Here is a 27,861-nt window from a genome sequence, read left to right as displayed (position 1 = left end):
TATAATGCTGTAGTTCTGTCTTCTATTAGAAATATCCAGAAAGTCCAAAATAAGAAACAACTGACCAAGCATGTCTGGCAATTGTTAACAGGTCTGATTCAAAGAACTGCAGAAAAGAAAATGATCTATTATAATTTTGCCTTCTTGAATTTGTTGTTCTGGCAGTCATAACATTATCTAAACATTGCTTTATTCCTCCCCCCCCCCGAGTTTTACTAAATTTTTTATTTTAAAAGATGATTCATACTCCATTAATGAATAAAATTAACGTGCAATCTGCTACAGCTACAGCACAAACCTCGCAGATTTATAACCACCCTGTCATAACAAACCTCACCTTGGTATAAGGGAGATCAGAATATGAGGTTAGTAGCAGGACAGATATCTCCTATTGTACTTAAGTTGGAATAAGGATAGGTCCTTATTTTCAACTCTGGAGCTTGTGAAGGACAGGTCCTCCTTGTTTTCAACTCTATTATCAACACAACATTCTATACTGTGACAAAACTTGAAAATTTTCTATACAAACACTACTTTTTGTATTAATGATAATAAACAAGGGACTAGGTTCTGATGTACGGGTGCACAAATACATGATTAATTTTACCTTGTATGATGATACTTGGTGATTCTATCATGATATGGCAATGACAGCAAAACTAGACGCATTTGAACTTTTGTTAACCAAGCACAAACAGTGTGAAATGACTATAGAAAAAATGTGCGCAGCTTTTAAATCTTTTTGGCAGAGGTTGAAGATGCACTGAGTAACATTAGATACAGACTAAGATGTATCTGATACACTGCAGAGATCTCCATATAATAACAAAATGCACTACTGGCCTTGAGATAGTGCCTACTTAATCCAGGACTATGTGAGAGGGACCAAACAGGGTTATCTGAAAGCTCATGTCTGCATTTACATTAGCAAGTAACTCAGGGCAATAGAAGATGATGAGAAGATCAGAGCAGTTCAGGCTGAGGCTTCTACAGCTACAGTAAACGCAGTTTGAATTTGCATCTTACTTCACACTCAATTTAGTCTTGGATTTTACTTCAGACTAGATTTAGCCTTGAGCCCTCAAATGTGATATTCCCACCATTCATGTGGTTCAGAGCTGTCCAGGTCATTGCCTTCAGACACGTATGTCCCCACTAGGCGACATTACGTGTTGGAGCCTCTTTGATATATAGCTGCAAAAGAGGTTACCATTAAATTTCCTCAGAAAGGAATTAACACCAAAAACATTCCATGAACCAAACCAATAGGAGGCAAGTGAAGACAAAAGGGGAATTGGCTTCAGAACTGTACTACTATTCCAAACTAAAATGCAGACTTGCATTTGCTGCATGTATATGCAGACTTGCATCTAAATCTTGCTTCTCAAGAGAAGAATTTGGAAAAAAGTGCCTAATAAACACAGAATCCAAACAACCTAGAAAGTGTCAGCATATGAATATGGGAATTGAAGAATTCATGAGCTGCATATGCTAATTTATATAATCAAGGTCACTTCACATGACTGCAGGGATACCTCCTATAAGCACCTACAAGTACACAGCTGCAAAACTAGCAGCATGCCTATTAACACAAGATTGTTCAAAAAAGTTGGAAGTTCTCATTTCCATGGCTGTAAAGAAATATGTCCTTTAAACAACAGCTTAATGGTTCTAGAAAGAGAAAACATCTTCAATTTCAAGGGGGTAAAAAAAAAAGAAAGAAAAAGATGAAGGCTGCAATTAGAGGACTTGGAAACAAAGACAGAAAGGTTGGTGAATTGTCAGTGCTGATTAAGACAGTGGAGAAATAAAAGCTAGCCAGGGTGAAATTAAAGCATTGTGAACCCCTGCAACTGGAATGAAATCTCAGAAATCAACTAAATACAAGTGTACTTTACTGAAGTACAGTTGTGGGCTGAAGTATCCTTAGTGATTCAACCATTATTCAACCATTCAAAATAATAGTAGCTAAATTCAGCATATAGCACACTGTAAATGTTGGAGAAAAGGGTATTGTTCAACTTCACGAATTACCAGTTTTGGAGTGTTCAACCGGAGGCACTTAAAAAAAAATAGTAGTATGATTTTTCTTAACTCATTTCATAAGCTACCTTCAAATGAAGTTTCCAAAAGCATTTCTGGCACCCTCTGTCAGCAGACACGAATGACAAACTTGTGCTGTTGGCAACACGCAATTCAACTTCTATCTGATTGCATGAACTCTAAACTCAGTATTTCTCAAACATCACAGTTAATACAAACTGAAAAAGCTATATAAAGAACACTATTCTTTCTTACAGTAAACTTTTTTAATAAATAGAAATAAAGCCCTATTTTTCCCTCTCTACTGTGGAAAAATACAGTTCCAGCATTTAACCAAAGTACCTCCAGTTTGAATTGAAATTTATCTTACTTCAATCACCACCACATTCGTGGCTTTCAAAAACTGCAACAGCAGATGTGGAGTCACCATCTCTGAAAGATGTTTCCCACAGCAGCTATTTTCATTTTATTTGTAAACTCTTTCATTGTTTACAAAGTCATGACAGTATCACAGTACAGTAATGATGCTCAAGTTGTGATTCAGACATTATACTTAGCCTTGAGTGAGTGCTTTAGAGAGATTTATTTTGACTTTTAGCTTCACTGAAAGATATTACTACCCTACGGAACATTGTTGAAGACAACTGAGTTACCTGAAATGAATCTTACTCACTGACTCCTGTGTACAAGTCTGTTAACTTCTTTATTAAACACACAGTGAAAATGGATTAGGGTGTAGCCAAAAACGTTGAATACAGAAATGGAGGTTCTTTCGTAGACATATCTTTTCAAATAGGTGAATAGAGTAGACAAAATTTAAAACAATTAAGATATAGTAGTATCAAATTAATTCATTAATTTAAAATATGCAGATATTAATAACTGGTTTGTGTATTTAATCAGAATAACCACTACAACAACCTAATATTTCATAAATTGTACTTTCTAGTGCACATTCTGTACTCTGTTCAGAGATTTGAATAATCAGGACAACTTACTTTCTGAACCAGTGCCAAATTCAAGATTCCTATGCTGAAATTTTTTGTTGTTTTGAAATGAATCTTAACAGCTAAAGGTAGCAAAGACTTAGTGGAATAACGCTTACTAAAGACAGTCCAGAGAACAGCTGAAATCAAATTTAATTTGAAAACCACTGTCCATAACTGATGCCACATTAGGCATCACTTTAGAACCTCTTCATATTCACCTATATACTGCAGCATATGTAGCATTATTTCAGTTTCACACTACAAAAATATTAATTCCAATTAAGCATAGAACAGCCGAAATTTAGCACAGATTTATATACACTTTGAAATAGTTGGGAGTTTTTTGATCAGTAATTCCTGAACTACTGCTGGGAGAAAAAACCTAAATTGGGATAACCACAAGAATACTTACAGAGAAAAAATGGCAAGAAAATGAAGGAACTGAATGACGGAAGATCTGAGTAATGTCAGAAGCAGCAAATTACATATTCTATCTGATTTAAAGAGATTCATATTATTCATATTAGACAAAAAGTTCAAAAAAAGAATAAGAATCAGGCTTTTTTAAATTCTGTGAGGGGAAAGTAGCATACAGATAGTCTGGAAAATGTCAGAGAAAAATACGTTAAGCAAAAAAGTCCTATGCAGGATCTACTACAAAAAGTTACAAAATAAGAGAACCAAGACCTTTCGGGAGGAAAAAGAAGAATTCTTGGTATCAGTAATTGTCATCAGCTATCTAGGGAGAACTGTCATACAGATGATCTGAAATGCACATCTTAACGAAGGGAGTCAGGTCAGGAAAAAAAAGTAGATATGCAAATCATCAGCATAAGCTGACAGTGAAGTTGTAGGAAAGCCTCAGATCACCCATGAATAGGATGGAGAAGGAAAAGTAAAAAAGGACCAAGAACCCCTGTGAGACTGGAAGAAAGGGCAGAATAGCTCTCAAAATAGACAGTCAAGGGCAATGCAAGTGGCAGAGCAAAAACACAAGACTGTCATGTATTAGGAAAACAAGAAAGGCTAAAATATTAAGGAAGAAGTGATCATTAAAAGGAGCTACAGCACTGGAGAGACAAAAGAAGATAAGGTCCTTAATATTTCATGTAGTTCTAATGATGTTGTGCATTCCAGAAACAAACAGTAATTATACTGATTTCATAATCCCCCTACAAGTATCTATGCTACTATAAAGAAGCTATTTTTACTGGGTTTTACTGGATTTGTTGAATATCAGTTTGTCCTTTCTGTCACCCCCCAGGCTGTGGTTGAATTTAGGTACTCTGTCTTACACAGTGGAAAAGAGTTAAAAATTATTTTGAAAGCTTAATATATTTTCTGTGCAGGCTGCTTAAGAGCTTTGTCACTAAAATAGTCTACTTCCAAGCAAATCAGGTTAATCTACGCACTTCAACCTACTAATCTTCAGTGTAGTAGAATGTTCTGCAGTACACAGATGAATTTTGTCATGAATATGTACTAATTATTTTACACATGGTAGTGAGGCTGCCGTGTTTTGTGAAGTGGTATCAACCGTAGGTTTCTGAATTTCAATTGTATTTTATGGTAATTTATTTTGTTTCTTACCTGGATGGAGTTCTGCTATTCAGAAATTTATTATGCACAATAATATAAACCATCTATTCAATATTATTTCCAATTTTGTTGTTCATTTACAGAAGTAACAAAAAGCTTGCATTTTTATTCAACTGTTCATCTTAGATCTACTATAAACACTTCTGATTTGATTTAAATTTTTTACTGTTCAAAGTTGAAAACATCACGCATTCTCACATTAAGGTAATCTATGTCAATGTGTTAGCTATGGATGCTTTAATGAATTTGAAACAACGAACCAGAGAACTGTACAACATGTTAGGACTATTTTACATTTGTTCAGGTTTTAACAATAATAAGACATCAGAAATAAAAAAGAAAAAAATCAAATGGTGGTCATGGTTTAGTTGTTAGTGTTCACTTCTACAAACACCAATAACCAGCATAATAATAACTAATAACCAGCTTGAGAAAAGAGAGCTAATTAGATTCCAGTTTTAAAATACTAAACTAAACAACTTGAACTTGCAGCATAGTCTCAAGACACATAAGTGAAGCCCAGAGAGGAAGGGCTCTGTGGGAAGAAGGAGCAGCTCTGTCCTGCGTTGCAGGGGTGCCCTGCAAAGTTCCTTTTGTGCTCCAGCTCCTTCCCCTGGCAACTGTGAATTACACACTGACTCTGCATCCCTGCTCACAACCTACACAGGAGAGTCCCTGCATCCATGACACAAACACAAGCACAAACAGAATACAATCATACTGTTTTCGCTAACTCTCATGTTTAAAGAACATTAGGAGTATGAGAAGAAAACCAGTAAGCTCAAAGAAGTTTCAGAGAAGAATGCTTGTAGTGGAGTGTTTCCCTTGTTTCTTTCTTTCTTTTTTTTTTTTTTTAAATAGTACCTAAAGGCAGAAAAGGTGAAATGTATACACATAACTTACACTGAATCCATTTTAACTGAACACCCTGCAAAGATAATGGCAATTATTTTGCTATAATGCATAAAACTATGAATGCATATAATGCATATAATGCATTTTATGCTATAATGCATAAAACTTAGAATGGGGTTGAAAATTTTTTTCAACAGTGTTTGAGATCTAATAATAGGAATCTATTTTTAAAGTAAGGAAGGAAGCTTACTCTCCTACTCTCCTTACTCTAAGTAAAATCCATGTGGTTGTAAAAACCATGTAGCTGACAGCACTCGGTAGCCTGGATCTGTGTTTCTTCATGCATCATCAAAGGTACTTTTTATCAACAGCGAACCAGTTTGTCATGAACAAATGCCCTGAAGACAAACTTAGTTATCTATTACTACAGCCGTCATTTGGCTTACAGAATTTTCATCGTGTATAACTAAAATTAAGAAGTCTCTTCAACTTTCACATACTAGTTTTAGACCGCTGTATCGGCAGTTATAAAATGAAATTTAGTAACGGAAAATAATAAACAGTATGTTACACAGACACGGGAACAATTTTGTTGAGATAAACCAAGAATAACTGAACTAAAAAAGTTTACAACATGTAACAACACTGTATGTAGAGAATGACCTACCTTTTGGAAGCACTGATATTACTTATTTTAAGCATCTGGTTTATGTGAATCTGTGTGACTCAGACTATGACAATAACAGAATTAAATTCCAATAGTGTCATATCTGGTAGTGATACTTTGGAAGGTGATCATTCAGAGGACTTAAGATAGGTCTAAGTAAACTGAGAGAACACCTACTCAGTCAACAGGAACCGCGGAGTACCATTTTCAGAGAACAGCCATACACTCAACAGCAGTTGAAACAACAGTCCTTTGACTAATCAAAGGAGATTCCTTTGATTCTCCTAATCAAATCTCCTAATCAAAAGGAGATTAAGATCTGACATATTTAACTAATCTAGCTTACTTTACTGGGTATCTGGGATAACAATAAAGCACATAAGTAAAGCAAAAGTGTGCAAGGCTTTTTGAACAAGATTTTAAGTATTTCTTTCTTAAGCCAAGTATATTTGTCCCTTTATCCATGCCATTTTATTAACAAAATACCCAGAGCATAAAATCAGTTGATCTAGAAACTGTTGGCCTATTCACATAAGTAGCACTAACAATGGAGTTTCCTCATTTAGGAACCATTAAGTCTTCTTTTAAAGGAACAGGAAAATAAATTTGTAAGTAGAACCAAATGATGAGTTTAAGGAACACCTACAATAATTTATTTGCTATGTAATAGGAAGTCATTTAATGCCACATTGAACTCAATAAAACATCTTGTATTTGAGTGGTGCTTGACAATACTTCACCTCTACACAGGCATCCTTGCTCTGACAATTAGCTGTTGTGCCTATAGCGTGAGGCAGATGGGCTAAATGGTTTTGCTCACATCTCCACATGAAGAGGAGATATGGCTATGCAAAATCCCCCCCACGTAATGCAGACTTCCTATAGAGGGAAAAACAAAAATCCATGTACAAAGACACTTTACGAAAAACTTCGTAACATGGGAGTTCCACAGCTGCTTTAAGACAACGTAAGCATAGGCTGCTGCTGAAAAGGCAGTTTCACCTAGCTCACCGCCTTGCATGTACTTATGCGATTTCATTTATGCCAACATAAAGGGTTATGTAGTCATGTAAAGAGCCACATCATTAAATTAATCTAGGTGAAAACTCACCCAACAGAGAAAAGTTATACCATCTCAAAGCAACAGTGAAATCACAGTGAAGATGGACAGTTCAGCATGCCAGGAAACCTCTGACAGCTCACTTATCAGAAAGACATTCACCTTTACCATTCTAGATGATTCAGCTCATTGTGGGGCAGGAAAGCATGAGATCAGCATAAGGAAAGTTAAACAATGGACAATGGCGTATGTGGAAGCAAAGGCAGAAATATGTGTTAGTAATTGCTTCATTTAGATGTCTCAAGCAGCAAATGTGGACACGTCTTCCAATCGCTTGCAAGAAAATTCCTTTTTGAAAAGCGTGTGATAAATTCTCAGTTCCTGACTTCCCAATCTGCATAGGCATAAGAAATGTGAAGCAGCTACTCTTAATACATTGTCCTGGTTTCGTCTGGGATAGAGTTAATTTTCTTCCTAGTAGCTGGTATAGTGCTGTGCTTTGGATTTAGGATGAGAATAAAGTTGATAATACACTGCTGTTTTAGTTGTTGCTAAGTCAGGCTTACACTAGTCAAGGACTTTTTGTCTTCCCATGCTCTGCCACGTGCATAAGAAGCTGGGAGGGGGCACAGCCAAAATAGGTGATCCAAACTGGCCAAAGGGCTATTCCATACCATACGGCGTCATGCTCAGTATAGAAACTGGGGGGAGTTGGTGGGGGGGCAGCGATCGCTGCTCCAGGATGGTTTGGGCATCGGTTAGTGGGTCGTGAGCAACTGCACTGCGCATCACTTGCTTTGTATATTCTTTTATCATTATTTTTATTATTATTATTATCTTCTCTTCCTCTGCTGTCCTATTAAACTGTCTTTATCTCAACCCACGGGTTTTACTTTTTTTTTTCTCCCCGATTGTCTCCCCCATCCCACCAGGGTTGGGGGTGGGCGGAGCAAGCAGCTGTGTGGTGCTTAGTTGCCAATTGGGGTTAAACCATGACATACATACTCGTTTAAATTATGTCTAATATAAATCACAGAATCATTTAATTTGGAAAGCACCTCCTGAGGTCATCCAAGATCATCCAGTCTAATCACCCTGCTAAAGCAGGGTCACCTAGACTGGGTTGTCTAGGACCATGTCCATCTGGCTTCTGAGTATCTCCAAGGATGGACACCCCATAAATTAGGCAACCTATGCCAGTGTTTGATGACCTTCACAGGACAAAAGTGTTTTCTTGTGTTCAGATAGAATTCCATGTGTTTCAATTTGTGCCCACTACCTCTTGTCCTGTCACTGGGCACTGCTGAGAACTTTTACAAATATAAACATAATTCAGAGACTAAGGGAATACATGGGGACTAGAGATAGTAATTTTAAAACTACCTTTGAAATCACAGAAAAGTGTTATGAAAGTCTGATGTGTACAGAATCTAAGATTCTAAAAGATGCACAAAATTAAAGAGCATATGGATGTGAGAAAGGCAATTTTCCTTTCTCTGTTCTCATACAGCAACATGATTCTCTTTCAGACTTTGGTCTTCAAGAACAATATTAATTTTAATAAAGCCTTCCTCTAGAAACACTGACTACTTCAAAGTAGCTAAGAAGGAAAACAAACTATTTTCTAGACTGTATATAACATTCTATTATCATCCTATAGAGTCATGCATCAAGATCCTGATCAATAAAGCACTTTAGAGTACATGCTTAATTAACTTAATTCATGAGCTGTTCAATTCAAGTCAATGAGATTCTCTTATGCTTAACTTAAAGAATGTGAGTAAAATACTTTATCTCATCTTCTCTGCATTCACAATCAACTTTTATTTAGCCACAGAAAAATTACCATCTATTTCAGTAGTGCTGGAAGCTGCCTTAAGAACTTGAACCTAGAAAAACCTACAGGCTTCCCTATGCATATCACTGACTTTGGATTTTGTATGTTTTTTGCATGTCTAAATACCTTCCTCATAAAATAGCATGGCTACACATCTTTTTCCTTCTTTTATTTTCCACATTGAATCCTCCTTGATGTCAATGAAAGCTGCCAAAGAAAAACGGACAAAAATTGGCAATATACAAACATATTTGCAATCCACACTTACTTACATTAAAAACAGTTGATCTAGGGGCCTGGAGTTTCACATGATAAAAGCGCCCTTTTGAATATTATGAAAGGAATTTTAACTCACTTTTTGCAGAAACTCATAGAGCTTCCATTTTGAGATTAAGATTTCTAAATTTAAGTGTCTACAAGCATGCTGTGTACTTAAGCTACACAGGTAATGAAGATGTAGACAGCATGTTCAATGGAGCCTAAAAAGGGATTCAGCTGACCAGCCACTCTAAGCCATAACTAATCTCTCTCTAGGCTCCTCTGAGTTTATTCACTAAGCCTCCATCAGCTATCATGGAAGCTTAGATACGTGACACAGCAATACACACACACAAACTTACAGTAAGACACGTATATTTTTGCATTTATATCTCAAACTGAACCCCACCTCTGCTGTTCACAGTAAGCCCACAAGTAGGAAGGCCAGAGACTAGGAACCTCAGAGTTCCAGATCCAACAGACCGCTAAACCCAGAAATTCCCATGTACTGGCGAGTAATATGCAAACCCAAAGGCATGCATTTGTGCTAGATGATAACTTCAATTTTTATGGGGAGTCATATTTAAGCATCTCATACAGGCAGCTACTGTCCATTTTATAATTGCTAGTGTAAGTGCCTATTTCTCAGAGTTCAGGTGAACACCACTATACAGGCTTTTACTCCCAAGAAGTAACCTGATACACCTCTCATGGTCCCCAGTGTGCTCTGCTGTACCACAGGATTCGAGCAGAGATACAGAAAGTGCCAAGATTGATTCTTCCTGCAAGGCCAAGACAGAATGTGAAAATAAAGACAGGGCTAAGTATTAAGTGATATGGCTAAGATCCCAGTTAGGAGACGTAAAAGGCTGGCACCGGTATAAAGCTGATTTTATTTGATGAAGGAAGGAAGTTAACTTTTTTTTTTTTTTTTAAATCCTTGTCGAGGCAAAACATACAAGACAGGATGTGCAAAGGTAAGGGGATATAACTCGAGGTCACAGCTTGGGATCTGAATGTGCATACTGCTCTGTGCAAGACTGGGCACAGCTCAAAATCAGGAGCCTCTTACTCTGCTTTTACTGGGAATTAGGGAACCCTGTCTCTCAGTAAGAAACTGCAAAATAAATAGGAACCTGGATGATCAATAAAAGAGTACCAATCATATATAGACATCATTATAATTCTACAAATAGCATTTGGCTTTTTTCTTTTCTAGGAGAAAACCTGAGAGCTTATATAAATGTGAATAAGTGTATTTTAAGGTCACATTGAAAACCTGAATTATTGTTTAGGAAACTTGGTTTTTCTCCATTGTGCACATAATCCTTATGCACATTAAAGACTGTACATAAAGTTATATATACAGTTCAAGATAAAGCAGTCCAGTTCTTTTTTTGACTAACATTCTTACCTTCTTTTCTTTGAGTTTTCTGTTATTTCAGATTGCAGTTAGCACAAGATAAACAATAAGAGGTCACTGACTTCAGTGCTATACCACTGAAATATAATTGCCTGCCACAATAAAGTCCTAATGAGCACAATTCTTGTCAATGGGAGGTTGCCTTGGCAACAAAGTTATCCCAGAAGATAACTATCCATGTGGTAGAAAGTGATGACAGTCAGTTGCCTGACAAAGATTTGAAAAGTGTAAAAACTTTTCAATTGCTCAAGTTGAAGGGAAGCTTTATGTATCAGGAGTCTACTGACATAAGGGAAAATACTGACTTGCTGAACACAAAAGGATGTAGAAACATCCAAAGAAATGCAGAGTTAGAATAAGGATGTTTTGTTTAAACAGGAACATGTTTAGATTGCCAGTCTTGCAAGTAAAATTCCTTCTCTCATGTGTTCACATCTTCCTATGGTGTCCAAGAACTAAATTTGATTTAAATCATACTTTTAGATTTACTTTTAAAGACAACAATGTGAAAAGGTGTTCTTGAATTATAGCGAAAGTGGGTGAGATCAAGGCTGGGTTCAGTAGACACCAGGACAGTGAATTCCAGCTCTCAGGTAGGAAGCTAAAAAAAAAATCCCCAAGAGAAAACAAGAGGTGTCAGAACCAAAGGGAGAGGCATGACCTGAGCACAGGCTCCAGAGGCCACCAATGCTTTTAAATCCAGGAGCTGGTTTCTCTGATGGTATATGGCAGGTGGACAAGAAGAATCACTACCAAGTCACACAGTATTTTTACCTTTATTTCCTAAGAAAATTAAACTTTCACGTTCACATTTTATATGTCTGGGCAGGAAAGGTTATATCCCACTACATCTGTCTCCCCTACTCCAGAAACATTTAACCCACTGGCCAGTTGCAATCGAATTGACAAATGCCTGGAACACTTAAAGACATGATTCTACCCATGTGTTAGTAATTGGATATTAAATATTCAGATGTCCAGACACTTTTAACAAGGCCACTTAAGCAAGACTCTAAAATTAAGTTGTTGTTGAACGAGAGAGAAAGTGTTCATGAATTAAAAGGACAAGAATAATAGAGCAGGATCTGTGTTGCTCACTTAAATTACTGAGTGGTCGTGAAAAAGAATAGTTTGGTAGAGATGCAAAATTATTCAGGATAACTTTTACTAGTAAAAAATAAAGCTGGCTGCAAAAAGTTGCAGAGAGCTGTTGTGTCACTGAATAATAAAATGGCAAGTAAAATTCAGTCTGGATATACACAGAGAAGGAAAAACACTGCAAAGCATACATAACTGATGTTGTCCTTGACATTAACCACTAAAACAGACAAGCTGGACTAACTACGAACAGTTACCTGAAAGCACTCATATTCAACACAAGAAAAGCCATGAGAAATTATACATAAAGAAAAAAAATAGAAAACAACTGCATCTCACTCTATGAATCTATGGTGTACTCATCTCTTGAAGAAGTTTCCATTTAGTATATGACAGAAATAAAATTTATAGTAAAACTATGAAGACTACAGAGAAGAAAGATAAGCTCAAAAAGCGCATGAAATGGCTTCTATAAGTACAGGTATTTTCAGCTTGTAAGGAATGATTGCATAGAGAGATAGAAAACAGTTTTGAAACAGGTGATGGGGAAAAAGTGAATAAAGAATGATTTGACACAATTTCTCATAATCAAAGAAATAAGTGGAAGTAAATTCAAAAGAATCTTTTGTTAAATCAAAGGAGGAGAATTTCTTTTCACACTGCATAAAGAAATTGCAAAAAATCACTACCACAGGATGTTTTAAACAGTATATTTTAAAGCAACTAGATACATATTTAATAATACTCAATGGGCATTTAAAAAAAAAAAAGTATAACAGATAGTGATATAATAAAGCTTCCAAGTAGGAGAAGATGGGACAGTATATCAAACTGTACCTTCCACACTCTTTTGCTCTCACTCTAACTGTTTGTTGTTGTCCACTTAACCTAACCTCGTTCAAGGATCTTTATGGTCCAAACCATGCTTTGTATAAAAAAAAAGAAAAAAGACCAGACCACTGAGACAGTGAGAGGTCTTATGCTCCTGACGAAGAAAAGGATGAGAACAATTGTCTATTTAATATCATGCACTGAATATGGAAAAGAGATGTTAGAACTGACAGAAAAAGCAAAAAATTTCATTCCTGGCCATGAAAAATTAAATCTGCTTTTAGTAGATGTATTTTGAGTCTCTTGTCTCAGGTGGTCTAAGGCTTTGATTGAGACCAGAGTAGTGATAATATCTTTCTTGTATAGATTCTCTGGTGTCTGTTGAGAAATGCACTTCTGTTTCAACTTTAATTGATTTTTTTTTTTTTAAGTAAATACTAATCACAAGACAAGTCTACTGAAAAACAAACTTAAATCATTCTCACGTTCAGGGAATCAAAATCTCTGATTGAGTCTATGTAAAAAATGGAAACACAGGAAAACACTATCACTGCATTTTTGAACATTTCTTAAATTTCAATGACTGATGGCCAGACAAGCCAGACAAATAACATTATTACATGTAACCTCTCCCCTCGCCTCTTTTGTCTCTCTCTCTCTTTTTTTTTTTTTTTTTGGGGGGGGGGGGGGGGGGGGGCAGGAGATGGTGGTGTTACAATTTCTGTAAACAAACTTGTATTTTAGTATGTCCCTAGAGTTAGACCTCTGCTTTTCCATTTGGATAAAAAGAAAACCTGTCCTTCTGCAGTTTTTCAGGAGCTTCAATAAGATTTTTGGGTCCTCAGCACTTCTGGAAAATCATACCAACGTTGTTTATTAAAATATAATATTAGATGTCCACTTTTAAACAAAATCGCCTTGATCAAGAGCTAGTGATGAGCTACATAAATGAAGTAGCTCATAAATAAATGGAAACAAATAAATGGAAAACAAAGATGTCTGCTACCATATTAGTCAATAGAGTATATGAGGTCCAACATGAGATACATGACAATAAAAATGAACACTAAGTCAAACAGAGGGAAAACAAACTTCAACCCTCCTTGAAGAAGGAAAGGATATAAATGGCTGGTCAAGTACATGTGATAATGTTTGGTCTAAGGAAGACACACTTACATTTTCCAGAAAAATGAAGTAATGTTTATTTTGAGCAAAGGAAGCATCAGTCTCCTGGATAAAGAAGAAAGATTAAATTTCAAGGAGGAAAAAATACATTTTTCTGGACCCACTTGCAGGACTTTAGGAAGAGAGGCATAAGCCAGTAGGTTCCACCAGCAATGCGTGCTCTCTATTGAAGTTTGCCTAATGGACACAACCTGAGAAATATACTAGCTACCAAGAAAGAAAATCTTCTTAGGAAAAGACAGCAAATAAGCTGGAAAAGGATAAGCAATCATTCTGATTTCACACTAGAGTTCAAATCACAGCTCTCCTCTCTCATCCTCTCTCCCTTGCACTGGCTGTGGTACTCATCAGCCTGCTCACTGGGCTAATCTGAAGAAAACTGACAGATACTGCCAAGGAGCAGGGGGTAACAGGAACTAGGAGAAAAACCTATTTCAGCAGTGAGACAGTAAATCAACTCACCAGTATGGTCAAATTCTATCAGTGTTATTATTTGCTTTTTCCTATACCTTTTGTAAATCTTTGTAACTGTTTTGCATTTTACATGGTAGGATTACATGCTTTAATTTGCATTTATTTACCATGATAAGTCTTAAGATATCTTGGTAACGTTGAAGTTTCCCTCACACAAGAATAGGGTAAGGCTGTAAAGGAGGACACCAGCGCACTGTAAACAGTACCTGTCTCACCTGCCTGTTTTGTGGTGTATCCAGTGAGTCTGAGTGTGTGACTCATTTCAACCACATCAGCCTACTGGTGAGCTGGCAACACAGCCATCAGCTACGTGGTACTAAACAGAAAGGCTTCCTGGCAGGGGAAAATATTAGGCTGTACACTTGAACTCTAAACAGCCACACAGCACTTGCTACCATGTATTTAAAACTGAAAACTAATATACATAGCTGCTACAATTTTTTTCATTTTTCATTTTCTTTTTTTTTTTTTCCTGAGCAGGTTTTTAGCTATGGAACTTGTGTCAGTGTCTCTTCTGCAAATTATGTACTACTACAGTGCTACTTACACAGAGAAATCACTGCACAAACGACAGCACAAAAAGGTAATTTATGTAAGAACATCAGATCAGAAGGAAAACACTGTAATGAAAAATACATGCATTCCATTCTACATGAAAAGTAAATAAAATGAAGTACTTCTATGCCAATGAAAATTCTTATCCTATTTAAAACAGCAGTCAGTATAAGACCATGTTATCTTGTATCAGGATGACTTGATGGCATTGTTAAAGACTTCCTTCCAGCTCCAAACTGCCCAGAAATCAAATGTAGTTTTGAACTCAATATTTAAGCAGTTTAAAAATACTGACAGTTAAAACTAAACACTGTTCTGCTCTAAGTATTGGTATACAACCATTGACGTTCAAGACCTGTATTGCCATTTTTAGTCAAGGATGAAGAGTTTCGAATGGATGCCGTCACTGTAATGGCACTGCTTCCCCCCCGCCTCCCCAACACAGAAGTATGCAGCTATGTAAACGTAGTGGATCTTAAAAGTGCCTCAAGGACAACGCACATTTTAAGAAATAAAATAAACCAAAATAAAAACTTGATGCAAACTTCAATAAAATGTCTTAAACTGAAGCAAGGATACTTTCTGAGGTTTTGATGGCAAACATTTAAAATATTTATCTAGAGTAGAACAGCACAGACACTGAGCATAGAGATACCCTCACCATTTCTAATACAATATGTTGAATCTTTTAAGTCAGAGATAGAAGCCAGCAAAAGTCAGTTTCAAATACACAAAGCAATCTTTAAATTAGTGTCAAAATGCTCCTCTGGCAAGGAACAAATATAAAACTAACTTGCATTTCATAATTCCATAGAAATATGTTAAACACTTATATATCCTGAATAATTCAGCCATCATGCTATCTCATTTTATCAATCCTTTATGCCAAAAAAGATGAAAAAATGTAAGATAAAAAGGCAAGACAGAATTAAAAGATAAAACTGAGGTCTTATGTTACACTATTTTGGTTTGTGGAATCGCTCACACTTGAAAAAGTCTATGAACATTCATATTAATCAGTTCTACAGATTTAAAATTTGAGTGTCTTGGGCATAACTTAACAAGCAATTTCTATTTTGAAAGAATTTACAAGATATTTACAGCATTTATATTTAAAAACAAACAAACAAACAAAAAAACCCTACCCCAACAATAGCAAAGCCCAAATCAAGTGAAAAGGTGGGATAATTCACTCTCATTAAAATGCAATTCAGGTTCAAGAATAAACCAAACTAAATATTCATGACTAAGAAGCTCTCACAACATATCCTTTGTAAGCAAGATGCATTATGTCTTTAATTTTTCTACTTTACAAAGTTCTGCTACAGAAGACAGTGATATATTTTAGAGGATTTCATAGATACAGTTACGGAATACCAGAGTATTTACTGAAGTGAGGATTTAGGAACCTTTCCAAATTTCTCTTCCCCTCAACTGTAACTAGCTCAGGTACAGGTATTTTGGATTATATGTTCAATAATTTACTTCACAGAGCCTAACAAATGACTGATGAATCCTAAATTAAACTAGACAGAAAATATGATGCCAGCTAGAGTACCTTTGCTACCGTACACACCAACACAGAGATGGATATCATTTAAGCGTCCAATCCTATTCTTACAGAAGTCAATGGAAGAACTGCAACAAATTTTGAGAGACAGAATGTGGTTCTAACAACTCCAGACAACAGTTATCTATCGTGCTAGGAAATACATAACAGAAGACTATTTAAGTGTGCTGTCATTCCCCTGAAAATCCCCTCTTGCGGTTCATGAGAAAATGGGGCTGCTCTGAGAACGACCAGTCTGGAAGTTAAGCTGGAGACAGCACAACATTTATCTTTCCACTGCAAACATAGGAAAACGTGCAGCTCAGTGAGACAAGGCATTATTTCAGCTTTGGTGGAGAGAGGGGAAGACAAAGGAGACAATATGTTTTTTTTCTCTGAAAACATCATCAGCAGGATCCTCTCCTTCAAGAGAGGCCACTGTTCTCTAACCCTTGGGAGGGGAGGGAGGCCATCCACCATCACTCTGGATTTCTGCAGGAAATGGGGGAGCCAGAAAGCACGCCCAGTGCAGACATGAAGGAATCCGACAGTCCTGCCTGTCTTCCCATTCCTTCCTGACCCTCCTCTGGCACCGTTCCTATGCCGTTCCCGAATCATGCCGCGCACTAGGACTAGAGCTGCCTGTAAACAGTGCCTTGCGAAATGCCCCATCCCTTCCCGAGATGGTAAGGCAGGTAGAGTCTGAGCAAAAGCCCCCACGTCAGCAGCGTAGGGATGCCTGTAGTCCATGCTGTGGCCAGTACTAGATTGCAACATGATTAGTTCACCTTCCCTCTGAACGTATACTGCAGTTAAAGGCATTTCTGTTTACAGTAGTTCAAGAATATCGGGGGCAACAATCAGTACATGCACATCCTGAGTAGCCACTAAAATAGCAGGAGGCACAGGTGTGGAAATCTAAGGAGAATTCCTAAGTTTTCTTACTTTCTTTCCTGCTTTAGGACACAGGAGGTAGCAAAAGCAAGCCTGATAACAGCATCATCAGCCTTTGAGTACAGTGAGAAAAGCAGTTAAGCACCTATCAGGCCTTACAGTTATTAGTAGGATTGCTCCCTCCATCTGTATCTGGAAAGCTAAATTTCTTTCAAAAATAAGTTCCTCTATTATCTTTCTGCCTTTACTAATTTTACATCTCTTTTTCAAATGCAACATCAGAGAGAGGTCCATCCATAGCTAGATGCTCTGAAAAACTTCTTTACCAACGTATCTCTAAATGACATTTTGGCCTATAGCAGGCTTTACAGATAAAAATATGAACCAGAAGATAAAACTAACAACAAATACCATCTTTAAAGTGTGTTTTCCATTTGGAAAGCAGCACTGCTGATACAATTGTTTACAACTAAGTTAAAAATCATATGCAACAGAATGGCTTAGTGACAAGTTGTTTGTGTAAAAATCTATAATGTTATTGCTTAACACTTTAGCAAAAATTTTGCACAAACTTTACCAGCTCTTGTAGGTTCACTGCATTTATTATCCATATTATCAGGTTGATAAAAGCCATATTATAGGTTGATAATATATTTGGTATAAGCACAACTGAAATCTGATAAGCAACTTGTGGAATTGCTTGAGGTTGTTTCAAAAAAGGGTTGGCAATATAGGTGACTGTCTACATTAAGATATCCTTACTGGTTTTAAATACACTATTCACCAAGAAGTGCACAGGGAACAGTCTGCTAAATAACAAAACTTAGAAAACAGTACAGATCTGCTGCACCTGCTGAGTCAAAACACAGAATTACTCCTTAAACATGTTTAATATAAAGCAATAATCCCACTTAGGTATAAGAATACCATTTAGGTATTTAGGCATAAGAAATTTTCATTTAAAAGATATGCTTGGAAATCCCATGTAAATATATAAGTATTAAGCTTTTAAATATTATAGAAAACTACTGTAATACAGCAGAATTTGCTCAAAATTTGAATTAAATAAACAGAACCACTTATTATGGATAAAGACCCTATTGAAGTGTAACCTGACAGGTGCCTATGGACTAGCAATGAGAAATGCTGTCTTTTCAGCATGGCAACAGTTAGTTTAAGAAATAACCACACGCTTGGTTGTCAAAATAAATTCCTCAACCTTATCATAGAATCATAGCTCACAGACGAGCTTGAAGTGAAGTTTTGGCAAAAACTGTTATTCCTTGGACACATACAGGCGGCTAGCTGGATGAAGGAAGAGCTTTTACATCATTTTAGTACATTGGTGAGACTAATCATCAAATACCAAATGCAGTGCTAGAGTCAGCATGGTAAAAAAACCTTCAGGAGTTAGAAATGCTGCAGCAATAGCAACACAAATTATTCAAAACGAGAGAAATTAGCTACAGTGAAACATTTAAATAGCTCAATCTTTCAGTTTATCAGAAAGATCTCACAAAGAATAAATATTTTCCACTGGAAGAAAATGCCAGGTAATAACATATTAAAATGAATAACAGATGTTAAGATGAGACAAAGGGAGGTAAAAGGACCCCAGATGGAAGCACTAGCCAAATTCAATTCAGAAATTTGTTGAAGATGAACAACCAAATAAAACCTGCAAGGATACCACCTCTTAGGACAGATTAACAGTAGAAGTGATAGAACGCTCATTTCTTAACACTTTCTTATTAGATATGGATATCAACATTTTCTTATCAGATAAGGATACCATTCTACCGTTCTACAAAACACACTTCACTGCAACAACTTACTGGACTCATTAAATGAATAGCAAGCAATTCTTAACCCTCTGTTAGAGGTCTGAATAGATGGTCTCAGTGGACATTCTGGCATTAAAGTCTATGAAACTAACTGAACATTGCTACATAACAAGCCGACGTAAATACACTGTAAAGATGTTATGTCTCTTTACGAGACATTTTGAGTTATTCCCATATTTACTAAACTAATTCAGTTGAAAATTCTTATGGAATTTAAAATATTTTTAATTTTTTTCCTCCCCTCCCCCCCATTAACTTCAACAACAAAGATAGTAGTTAAGAGCATATTGTTTAGATACATAGTTAAAAATTGCAACCAGAAGCCACTGGAATGTCAAGTAACAGAACTAAAAACAGGTAAACAGTTTTTCTCTGACATCAACTCCTTCACTTGACAGTCAAGCAAGAAATTACTGAGGAAAAATAATTACCTCAACTAGAGGTCAGTAACATAAGGAGTTTTGTCTGGACAAACAATAAGACAGAAGACATGACAGAAGGATGAATGCTGAGCACTGGAGACTGGAAGCTAGTATTGGATTGAGTAGTTAAGCAGACAGGCAGTAAGAAGCCTGGAACTCAGAATGATGGAGGGCATTGATTAAGCACAATTCAATGTTTTGCTTCTCTGAAGAGACAGAAGGGAGTATTGACACTAATCCATGCTTTGACAGAGTGTTCATTTTACTACTATAAATTATCACGACATCACATGCTTGGTTTTGAAGGGCAAGAAGACTGAAGACATTAAAAGTTTCTAAGTGGTAATAATCACTGAAGGCTTTTTCTCTTATTACGATGACTCTCAGATGACACTAAAACAAAAGGTTCAAGAAAAAAAACCACACACAAACATACTGGCATGTCCAAAACACAGTATCAGAGTTATGGAGGTTTAAAAAAGTACTTACTTGGTATGTGTCCCACAACCTGATGGTACACCGTAAAGGGACTTCTCTCATCAGCAAGTTATTCATCCAACGGAAAGCAAACTGCAAGTATTTCACCTCATGCTGATCCAAGTGCCTATGAACTTGTTCTGAAGACAGAATAAACAGACATTTTATTGCAACTTTTCTGAAGTCACTTCAGTATCAAATTCACTGTTTGAAAAAATAAAATACTCCTCCAATCCCAAGCAAATAAAATGTGGTGGTGCATGCAAACTCTTACAACTGAATGAAAATCCCCAAAATAGAAATGACTAGTTAAACATTACATTGGATTTAATTTTCTGCCTCTAGAAGGCTTAAACAACTGCTCTCAGTTGTGCTATCTTAAGAAAAGATTAGGGTCAGAGCTTTACAATATACCACAAAAAATATACAAAGTCATAAAGTGAAATGATTAGCTACATATATCCTTCACTAATTTCTTAGGCTACAAATTATTTGGGGCAAGACTACAAGAAACAAGGTTTGCAAATAACACAAGGGCTTCCAAAAATAAAGTGTTGCTAATAAAAAGAAGACAACATTAAATTAACAAGGCAAAGAAATATAAGGAAAGTAAATGTAAAGGTTGCATTCACTTGAGACAAAAAAAAAAGTGAGATTAATGTGCAGGAAATACAGTGAGCAGATTTAAGTAATTTGCAGCTTAAATAATTTCTTAGTATAACAAATAAATACAAATAAAAAACCAGTACAAATCAATGGTTTCTAAAGCAGTACTCATACACACTGTGTTTATTGTAGTACATTTACCATTTGAAAGCTGTGATAATCACTTGCATGGGTTATTGCTAGAGCTAATAGAACTAATCTACTACATGGCTTCTATATATTTAGCATAATTTCCTCCAAAAAGGATCACAGACATTATGTTAACAGGTTTTAGCTAACAGGCTCAAGTATGACATTGGCATGGTGTAACTGACAAATACTGCAGAAATGCTAATGTCTTATTTCAGATAAATTTATGACAAGAAGTCTTTGTTAAAGCCTAAATAAGACATTCCTACTGTCTTTCTTTAGACAAATACATTCTTGGGAGATTTTGCTACCCAGATCATCCTTCATCCACATTCACAGAGATATATTATCTGCTAAAACAATGAGTACATGCTGATCTTACAAATTTCACATTTCTCAGAAAGATCTAAAAAGGCACTAAAATACTAAATGGAAAAAAAAAAAAATCCCAACAGTATGGTAGCACTGTTACAGGAAACATTACCTAAAGATTAAGGTAGCAGAAGTTAAATTATACTAAATTATACTATAGACTGAAGTTATTCAAATAATTTTTTTTCTCAAGATGTATTTTGTGGCTATATGAAAGTCAGTCAATATGATACAGTTGTTTCAATATGGAAGCAAGAAGTAGAAATTTTTTAGATTTTAAAAACAATCAACAGTGAGCTTTTTTAAAAATAAGACCAGTCATAACACATTACACCAAAGGTTCACCTATCACAACAACCCGTCTCCAGTGGTGTCTGAAAACAAATACCCATGGAAATGTATAAAGCACTGGTACTTCTCCATGGCACTTCTCAGCCTCTACCTGTCTGTGGCTAAAGCACTCTTCAGCAGACCTGGTATCTATGTTCCCAAGGTCATATCCTTCTGTAATATAAATATAGACAAATACATAAAACTGTATGCACATCTTAAAACTACCTGTTACCTCTCCTGGGAACTTTTTAAAGTCGTAGCTTTATATAAAGATGTGTGAATCTTTAAATGATTCATTTCATTTCTGTGTATAACACTAACCAGCTAATTAGATACTTCTGCTATACAATAGACTGAATGGCTACTATGGAATGTGAACAGGTAGAGAATGAGGGTGGAGAGGTAATGATCTTGTGCTCTTTTAAGTGATCTCAGTAAGTCCTAGGTAATCCCCCTCCTTCTCTATCGTTATGTGTACAAGAAAAGTACTACAGCATTACCACTGCATATCGTGCCTACATATTGTCAATATTTCCAAAACTATGTGAGAACTTTGTGATGGATTTTCCACTACCTATAATAGCCTGAGCCTTCCAGTCTCAAGACCCTGTGACTAATCTTCTTCCTTCCCCTACAAACCTAATATCCTCCCATCACCTTCACACCCTTCTTTCCCAGGCTTTCTGCAAAACTCGTCAGCTGCCCCAGCCAGGAGAGAGACAACAGTCAACATCAAGGCTAGTTCTGAGCTCTGCATAAACTGAGCAACCTGTGCACGTGCAACAAGTATCTAGCCAGCACTCCAAACCAGCACTCCAAACCTCCAAAGCTACCTGTTGGGCTTACTCTGCAGCCCTTCCTCAGCAGCACTGCTAATCTGGGTCACTTTTTTTTTTTTTTTTAAATCAACAAATGAGCTTCATAAAAGTCGTGGAATTCTGCACAGTGGAGACTTTTCTCCCTCTGTAAAATACCAATGAAGCAAATCCTCAGCTTGAAAAGTTATTGGAAGGAGAAGACAGATATGGTAACCACATATGTTCTGCAACCTTAGAGAAATAGGCTTAAAAATGAAACAAGGCAGCTTATAATGCAAAGTCCACATTTTTAAGACAGTATAAGCTTCAGAAGCCTCTGTATTTTCATTTTCCACACGGAGGCCTTGCATGTCTCTAATTTCTAAACAGTTAGAATAGACTAGAATAGTTCAGTTGGAAGGGACCTACAACGACCATCTAGTCCAACTGCCTGACCAATTCAGGGCTGACCAAAAGTTAAAGCATGTTATTAGGGGCATTGTCCAAATGCTTCTTAAACACTGACAGGCATGGGGCATCGACCACCTCTCTAAGAAGCCTGTTCTGGTGTTTGACCACCCACTCGGTAAAGAAATGTTTCTTCATGTCAAGTCTGAACCTCCCCTGGTGCAGCTTTGAGTCATTCACAGATGTCCTATCACTGGATCCCAGGGAGAAGAGCTCAGCACCTCCCTCTCCATTTCCCCACCTCAGGAAGCTGTAGAGAGCAATGAGATTGCCCCTCAGACTCTTTTTCTCCAAACTAGACAAGCCCAAAGTCCCTAGCCGCTCCTCATAGGACATGCCTTCCAGCCCTTTCACCAGCTTTTTCACCCTCCTCTGGAGGCATTCAAGGACCTTCGCATCCTTCTGAAGTGGTGGGGCCCAGAACTGCACGCAGCACTCAAGGTGAGGCTGCACCAACACCGAGTACAGTGAGACAATCACCTCTTTTGTCCCGCTGGTTATGCTGTGTTTGATGCACCCCAGCATGGGGTTTGCCCTCTCGGCTGCCAGGGCACACTGCTGACTCCTATTCGAGCCTGCTGACCACCAGCACCCCCAGATCCCTTTCTGCAGGGCTGCTCTCCAGCCACTCCTCTCCCAATCTATATTTGTGCCTGGCATTACTCCATCCCAGGTGCAGAATCCAGCATTTTGACTTGTTAAATTTTCAAATGTTAAATAAATCACTGATAATTTATTTAACATTTGAAAATTTCCAATGCTGCAATGCTTCCCAATGCTCCAATCTATCCAGATGCCTCTGCAAGGCCTCTTGTCCCTCAAAAGAGTCAACAGCACCTCCTAGTTTGGTATCATCAGCAAACTTGCTAATGGTGCATTCAACTCCTGCATCCAGACCATTGATAAAAATACTGAACAGAACCAGCCCTAGAACTGAACCCTGAGGAACATCACTCACAGCCGGTCGCCAGCCAGAGGTAGCCCCATGCACCACAACCCTTTGAGCCCTGCCCTTCAGCCAGTTCTTCACCCAACGCACCGTTATTAGGTTAGTTATTCAGGACAAGTACAGAATTACTACCATGTGTCTGCCTTTGCTCTAGGCAAATTTAGCTGCAAGTTAAATAGTGAAGTGAGATACTACGTTAAATTTATATTTTAAATGTCACATTTGGATACCTATATTGCAGACTATTATAATTAGATAATCCACTACATCAAGTAAGAAGCAAAAAATAACTTGCAAACATTTTTGTTCTTCACACAGCAGAAACAAATTTCATTTGGTTGCTTGCCGCCATTTAAAGTAAGTAATAAAGAACAATAAATTGTGCCAGTTGTGATATTTCAAATACAGTTGTTAATAGGCATAATGAATTTCTTGACAGCTGCTTTCTAGTGTAAACGAGTTGAAAAATAGACTACTAAACTCTGTGCTTTATACACAATTGATGCAAGACTGGAATAGAAGATGCATTGACTAAAAAAGTTAATTCTTCCTACTTTGAAAGTAATCGTGAGTAGAGGCTATTTTGCTGATAAAGGTAATTTGGACAGTCATAATCTAAATTTAAATTTTCCATTTCAATGAAAATAAGTACGTGTGTGCAATGAACAAGCAAGATATATAATTACTGTCAGCTTTCAGACTTCAAGTATTTTATAAAAAATACTTCTATTGCAGTTTCTGATAGTAAAATTATTTTACAGTTTTAAAAAAAGATAGTTCTTTTATCAAAATTCAAAAGAAAGAAGAATTACATTTAATAAGTTTCCCAATACTTTCAATAAATCTATATATAAAGTTCTGGTGAAGCAAGTCTCCTGATTAAAGAATAAAATATATTATACAATGCATTCCAAAGTAGCATACCACCAAAAATATGTATTTTGTACATAAAAAGCATTTATAACTATTTATAATTTAATAAATGCACTTATTGGATATATCAGTTTGATCGCATTTAGCCACTTTAAACAGATGCTTCTTACGGCAGAGGGACCTATACATACAAAATATTTATTGTTAATGTTTAATGTCAGCTTCTCATGCTGTTTTACTGATTTCAGAATTGAAGTTGTATGTGACTGCAGAATCACAAACTAAAGCCACAGGTAAGAACAGAAATAACCTGTACTAAAGCATGACTCAACTGCTGTCCTGACTGGGGGATACTGTCAGAATGAATGCCTAGGAAAGTTCACATATAAGCAAAGAACAACCACAAAATAATAGTAAAATTATGCACGAATTGCCAAATTACAGTGGCACAGCATGGTGCCACTGCATCCACCTGTATAATTTATTACTTGAGAACATTAGCCTTTTGGTCTTGACCTTTATTTAAAGATTCCTATCAACCCTAGCAATCTTGTGTGACATTTGACTTTAGACCTAGTTTTGACACTTTTGAAAATTATTTAAAGTTCATTTTTTACTCATATTTCATACCATGGGCACTTCATTTTTAACTCCATTTTATCAATACTGCATACATATTTCATTGTAAATATAAAAAGCACTGATTGTTAAAAGTTACCTGAAATGCAGTTAATCTACGAATCTCTGATAAATAGGCCTTTTAGTTCAACGAAAGGAAGAAAAGTATGTATTTCTCATGAAGAGCCACACAATTCTTCTTGAAGAGCATACACTAGCTACAAGAGCAACTCCTCTGGTACCACTCCAAAATGAACAGTAAAATAATGAGCCAGCCTTTGCCACAGAGGCTTACTGGCACTGCCGTTTACACGCAGAATGATGTCTCGGCATTGCTCCTTAGCATATGAAAACATGCTATAGAAATATGCTAGTGTTCCTGTTTTCCAATGGCACTCTAGCAGGATTGTCTTCTTTCTGGACCATGCCAATAAAGGCAAGCATTACAGACTAATCACTCAGAGACTAACATAATGGAAGACAAGCCGAAGAAAGCAAACAGCGTGAAGCGCTGACATTTCAGAAAACAATTTCCACCTCTACTACAAATGAGAATCTCCACTGTTTAATTCTCTTCATTTTTTAATTAGTCACCTTGTTATTTTTAAAAACTGACATTGCAAAGAAATAAACAAACATCATAATCTATAAACTTTGAGAAAATAACACACCTAATAAGACAGCATGACACCCAGAACCACCATTGTTTCAAAACTTAAAACCCCTTCCATTTTGAAATACATAAAGTAGTCTCTTGCAGAGTTAACACAGGAGCCTGTCTTTCTTTTAATTCTCTAATGACTCTTTTGGAAGGTTCCCTGTAAGAAAATATGAATGAAATATGACATGACAATGACAAGAAGTTTTTAAAACCAAATTAACAAAATATTTCTTTGGCAGGTAATAAACTTATGGAGGAACCTAGCGGGGACAGATCTAAGAATGCATAACTAAGAATTACTTCAGAGATACTCAGTGTCTACAGTCACTATTTTATTTGTGGTTTTTTCCCTCAATTAACTCTTTCTGTTAAATACAACTTCAGCATCTTTCCAGACACCTTTTAAAAAAACGATTAATAGACCAGTGTGATCCAAATTTCTCCTCCTGTCTTCTCTCCATTGGTAAGAAAGATAAAAATCCAGCAAGTTTTCAGCTGCCGAATTTGATAGGAATTTGACAGGAATTTGACAGAATTTGGTCTTTTCCTTAGGAAGCAGTTTTGAAAAAAATTTAATCAGTTGAATTTAAAATCCAGACACCTTTCATCCCATGTTAGGTCAAATGCAGTAAGAAATTTTATTTATGACTTAACTCACTCAATTTGGCAGTTAATGGTGATAAAGAAACTTCATAACATAGGTTATAACAAATCCATATTTAAATTTTTTTAAATGTCCTGTGACAAATAGCCGAAATATTACAATGTTTGGCATTTCATTACCTCATGCTTGACCAGATTTCTCCCATACGCTACCATGCAACCATTTATCTTTTACTAGAGATATCAGATTATCAGTTAAATCGTCAGATTATTAAAAGGATGAATTTAAAAAAAAGAAATCACATGGTTTAATCTCAAATTCATTCACAAGAGATGTGCTTGCAAGCCTGGAATTTGTTTGGCCATTAGATTAAAACCAGTAAACTGCACTGCCACAATTTGTCTGATACTGAATAGGCAACAATGATGTTTCCCTCCTTGTGCAATATTGCAACTTCTTGACTACAGGCAAGTTTTCATGGCCCAGCCTATTACAAGTATGAGATGTTACGTACAATCTAAGTAAACAGTGTAAAGTAACATTCCAGTTTCTTCATAATGCTGTGACCTGATACTCAACTGACAGCTTCCACGTACTAGAGTTTCCATCTACAAAACTTCAGTACTGTTTTCTTAACTGTGCAAAGCAACCAACCAACTAGATTTTATTCTACTTAATGCAGTACTATAGTAGGCGTTTATTTCTACTTAGCTGAACTTTCTAAAAGTGTGGGTAGCTATTAAAAAAGACAGTATTGTAACACAAATAAACTACATAGTCTAGAGGAACACTGCTTACTAGAAACAGTGTTACCCATAAGGGTTGTCCCTACAAGCTTCCATGAGTGAGACCAGAATCTCCTGAAAAGCAGTGACTGCATAACGTTCACCTCTGACTTAGCACAAACACTTGTTAAAACTAGTTTTCTTAAGTATTGCCTGCAAGCTTCCAGATGTCCTTAGGGAAACAAGCATCTCTCTGATCGCATCAGCCCCCATATGGATATGGTCATCCTTGCTTGTCTTCCACCATTTTGCAGCACATTTTACTCCAGTCTAGACTCATAGACAGTTGATTAGCATGGAGCAGTTCATGCAACTTCATTCATTCATTTAGGAACTCCACAACCAACATACCCACCACCAACTCATGTGTATTATCCATTCGGTCAATAAAGTAACAAAATGCTGAAATCTTTTTTACTACACTTAGATTCTTTAAACATTACCATTGCCTTAAAATTATAGCTCCCACATACTGAACCTGGCTGTCCAAAGGAAGGAACTTTGTCATCAGTAAATGCCTACTTTCTTTTTGAGTACTCTACCTAC

The 27,861-nt window shown here is 36.5% G+C and overlaps 1 protein-coding gene across 2 annotated transcripts in view; it reads right to left on the bottom strand.

Annotated features, from left to right (window-relative positions):
* The window catches only part of TBC1D22A (TBC1 domain family member 22A), a 189,268-nt gene that overhangs the window by 61,727 nt on the left and 99,680 nt on the right, over positions 1–27,861 (bottom strand). For both annotated transcript variants that reach the window (XM_075492382.1, XM_075492373.1), the window contains exon 11: positions 20,073–20,200. In XM_075492382.1, the coding sequence (XP_075348497.1) occupies positions 20,073–20,200 (128 nt within the window). The remainder of the gene's footprint in view (positions 1–20,072; positions 20,201–27,861) is intronic.

The sequence above is a fragment of the Mycteria americana genome, chromosome 1, assembly GCF_035582795.1.
Source record: "Mycteria americana isolate JAX WOST 10 ecotype Jacksonville Zoo and Gardens chromosome 1, USCA_MyAme_1.0, whole genome shotgun sequence".
NCBI classification, from domain to species: Eukaryota; Metazoa; Chordata; class Aves; order Ciconiiformes; family Ciconiidae; genus Mycteria; species Mycteria americana.
Note: the sequence above shows the minus strand (reverse complement) of the source record. Positions and strands in the feature narration are given on the sequence as shown.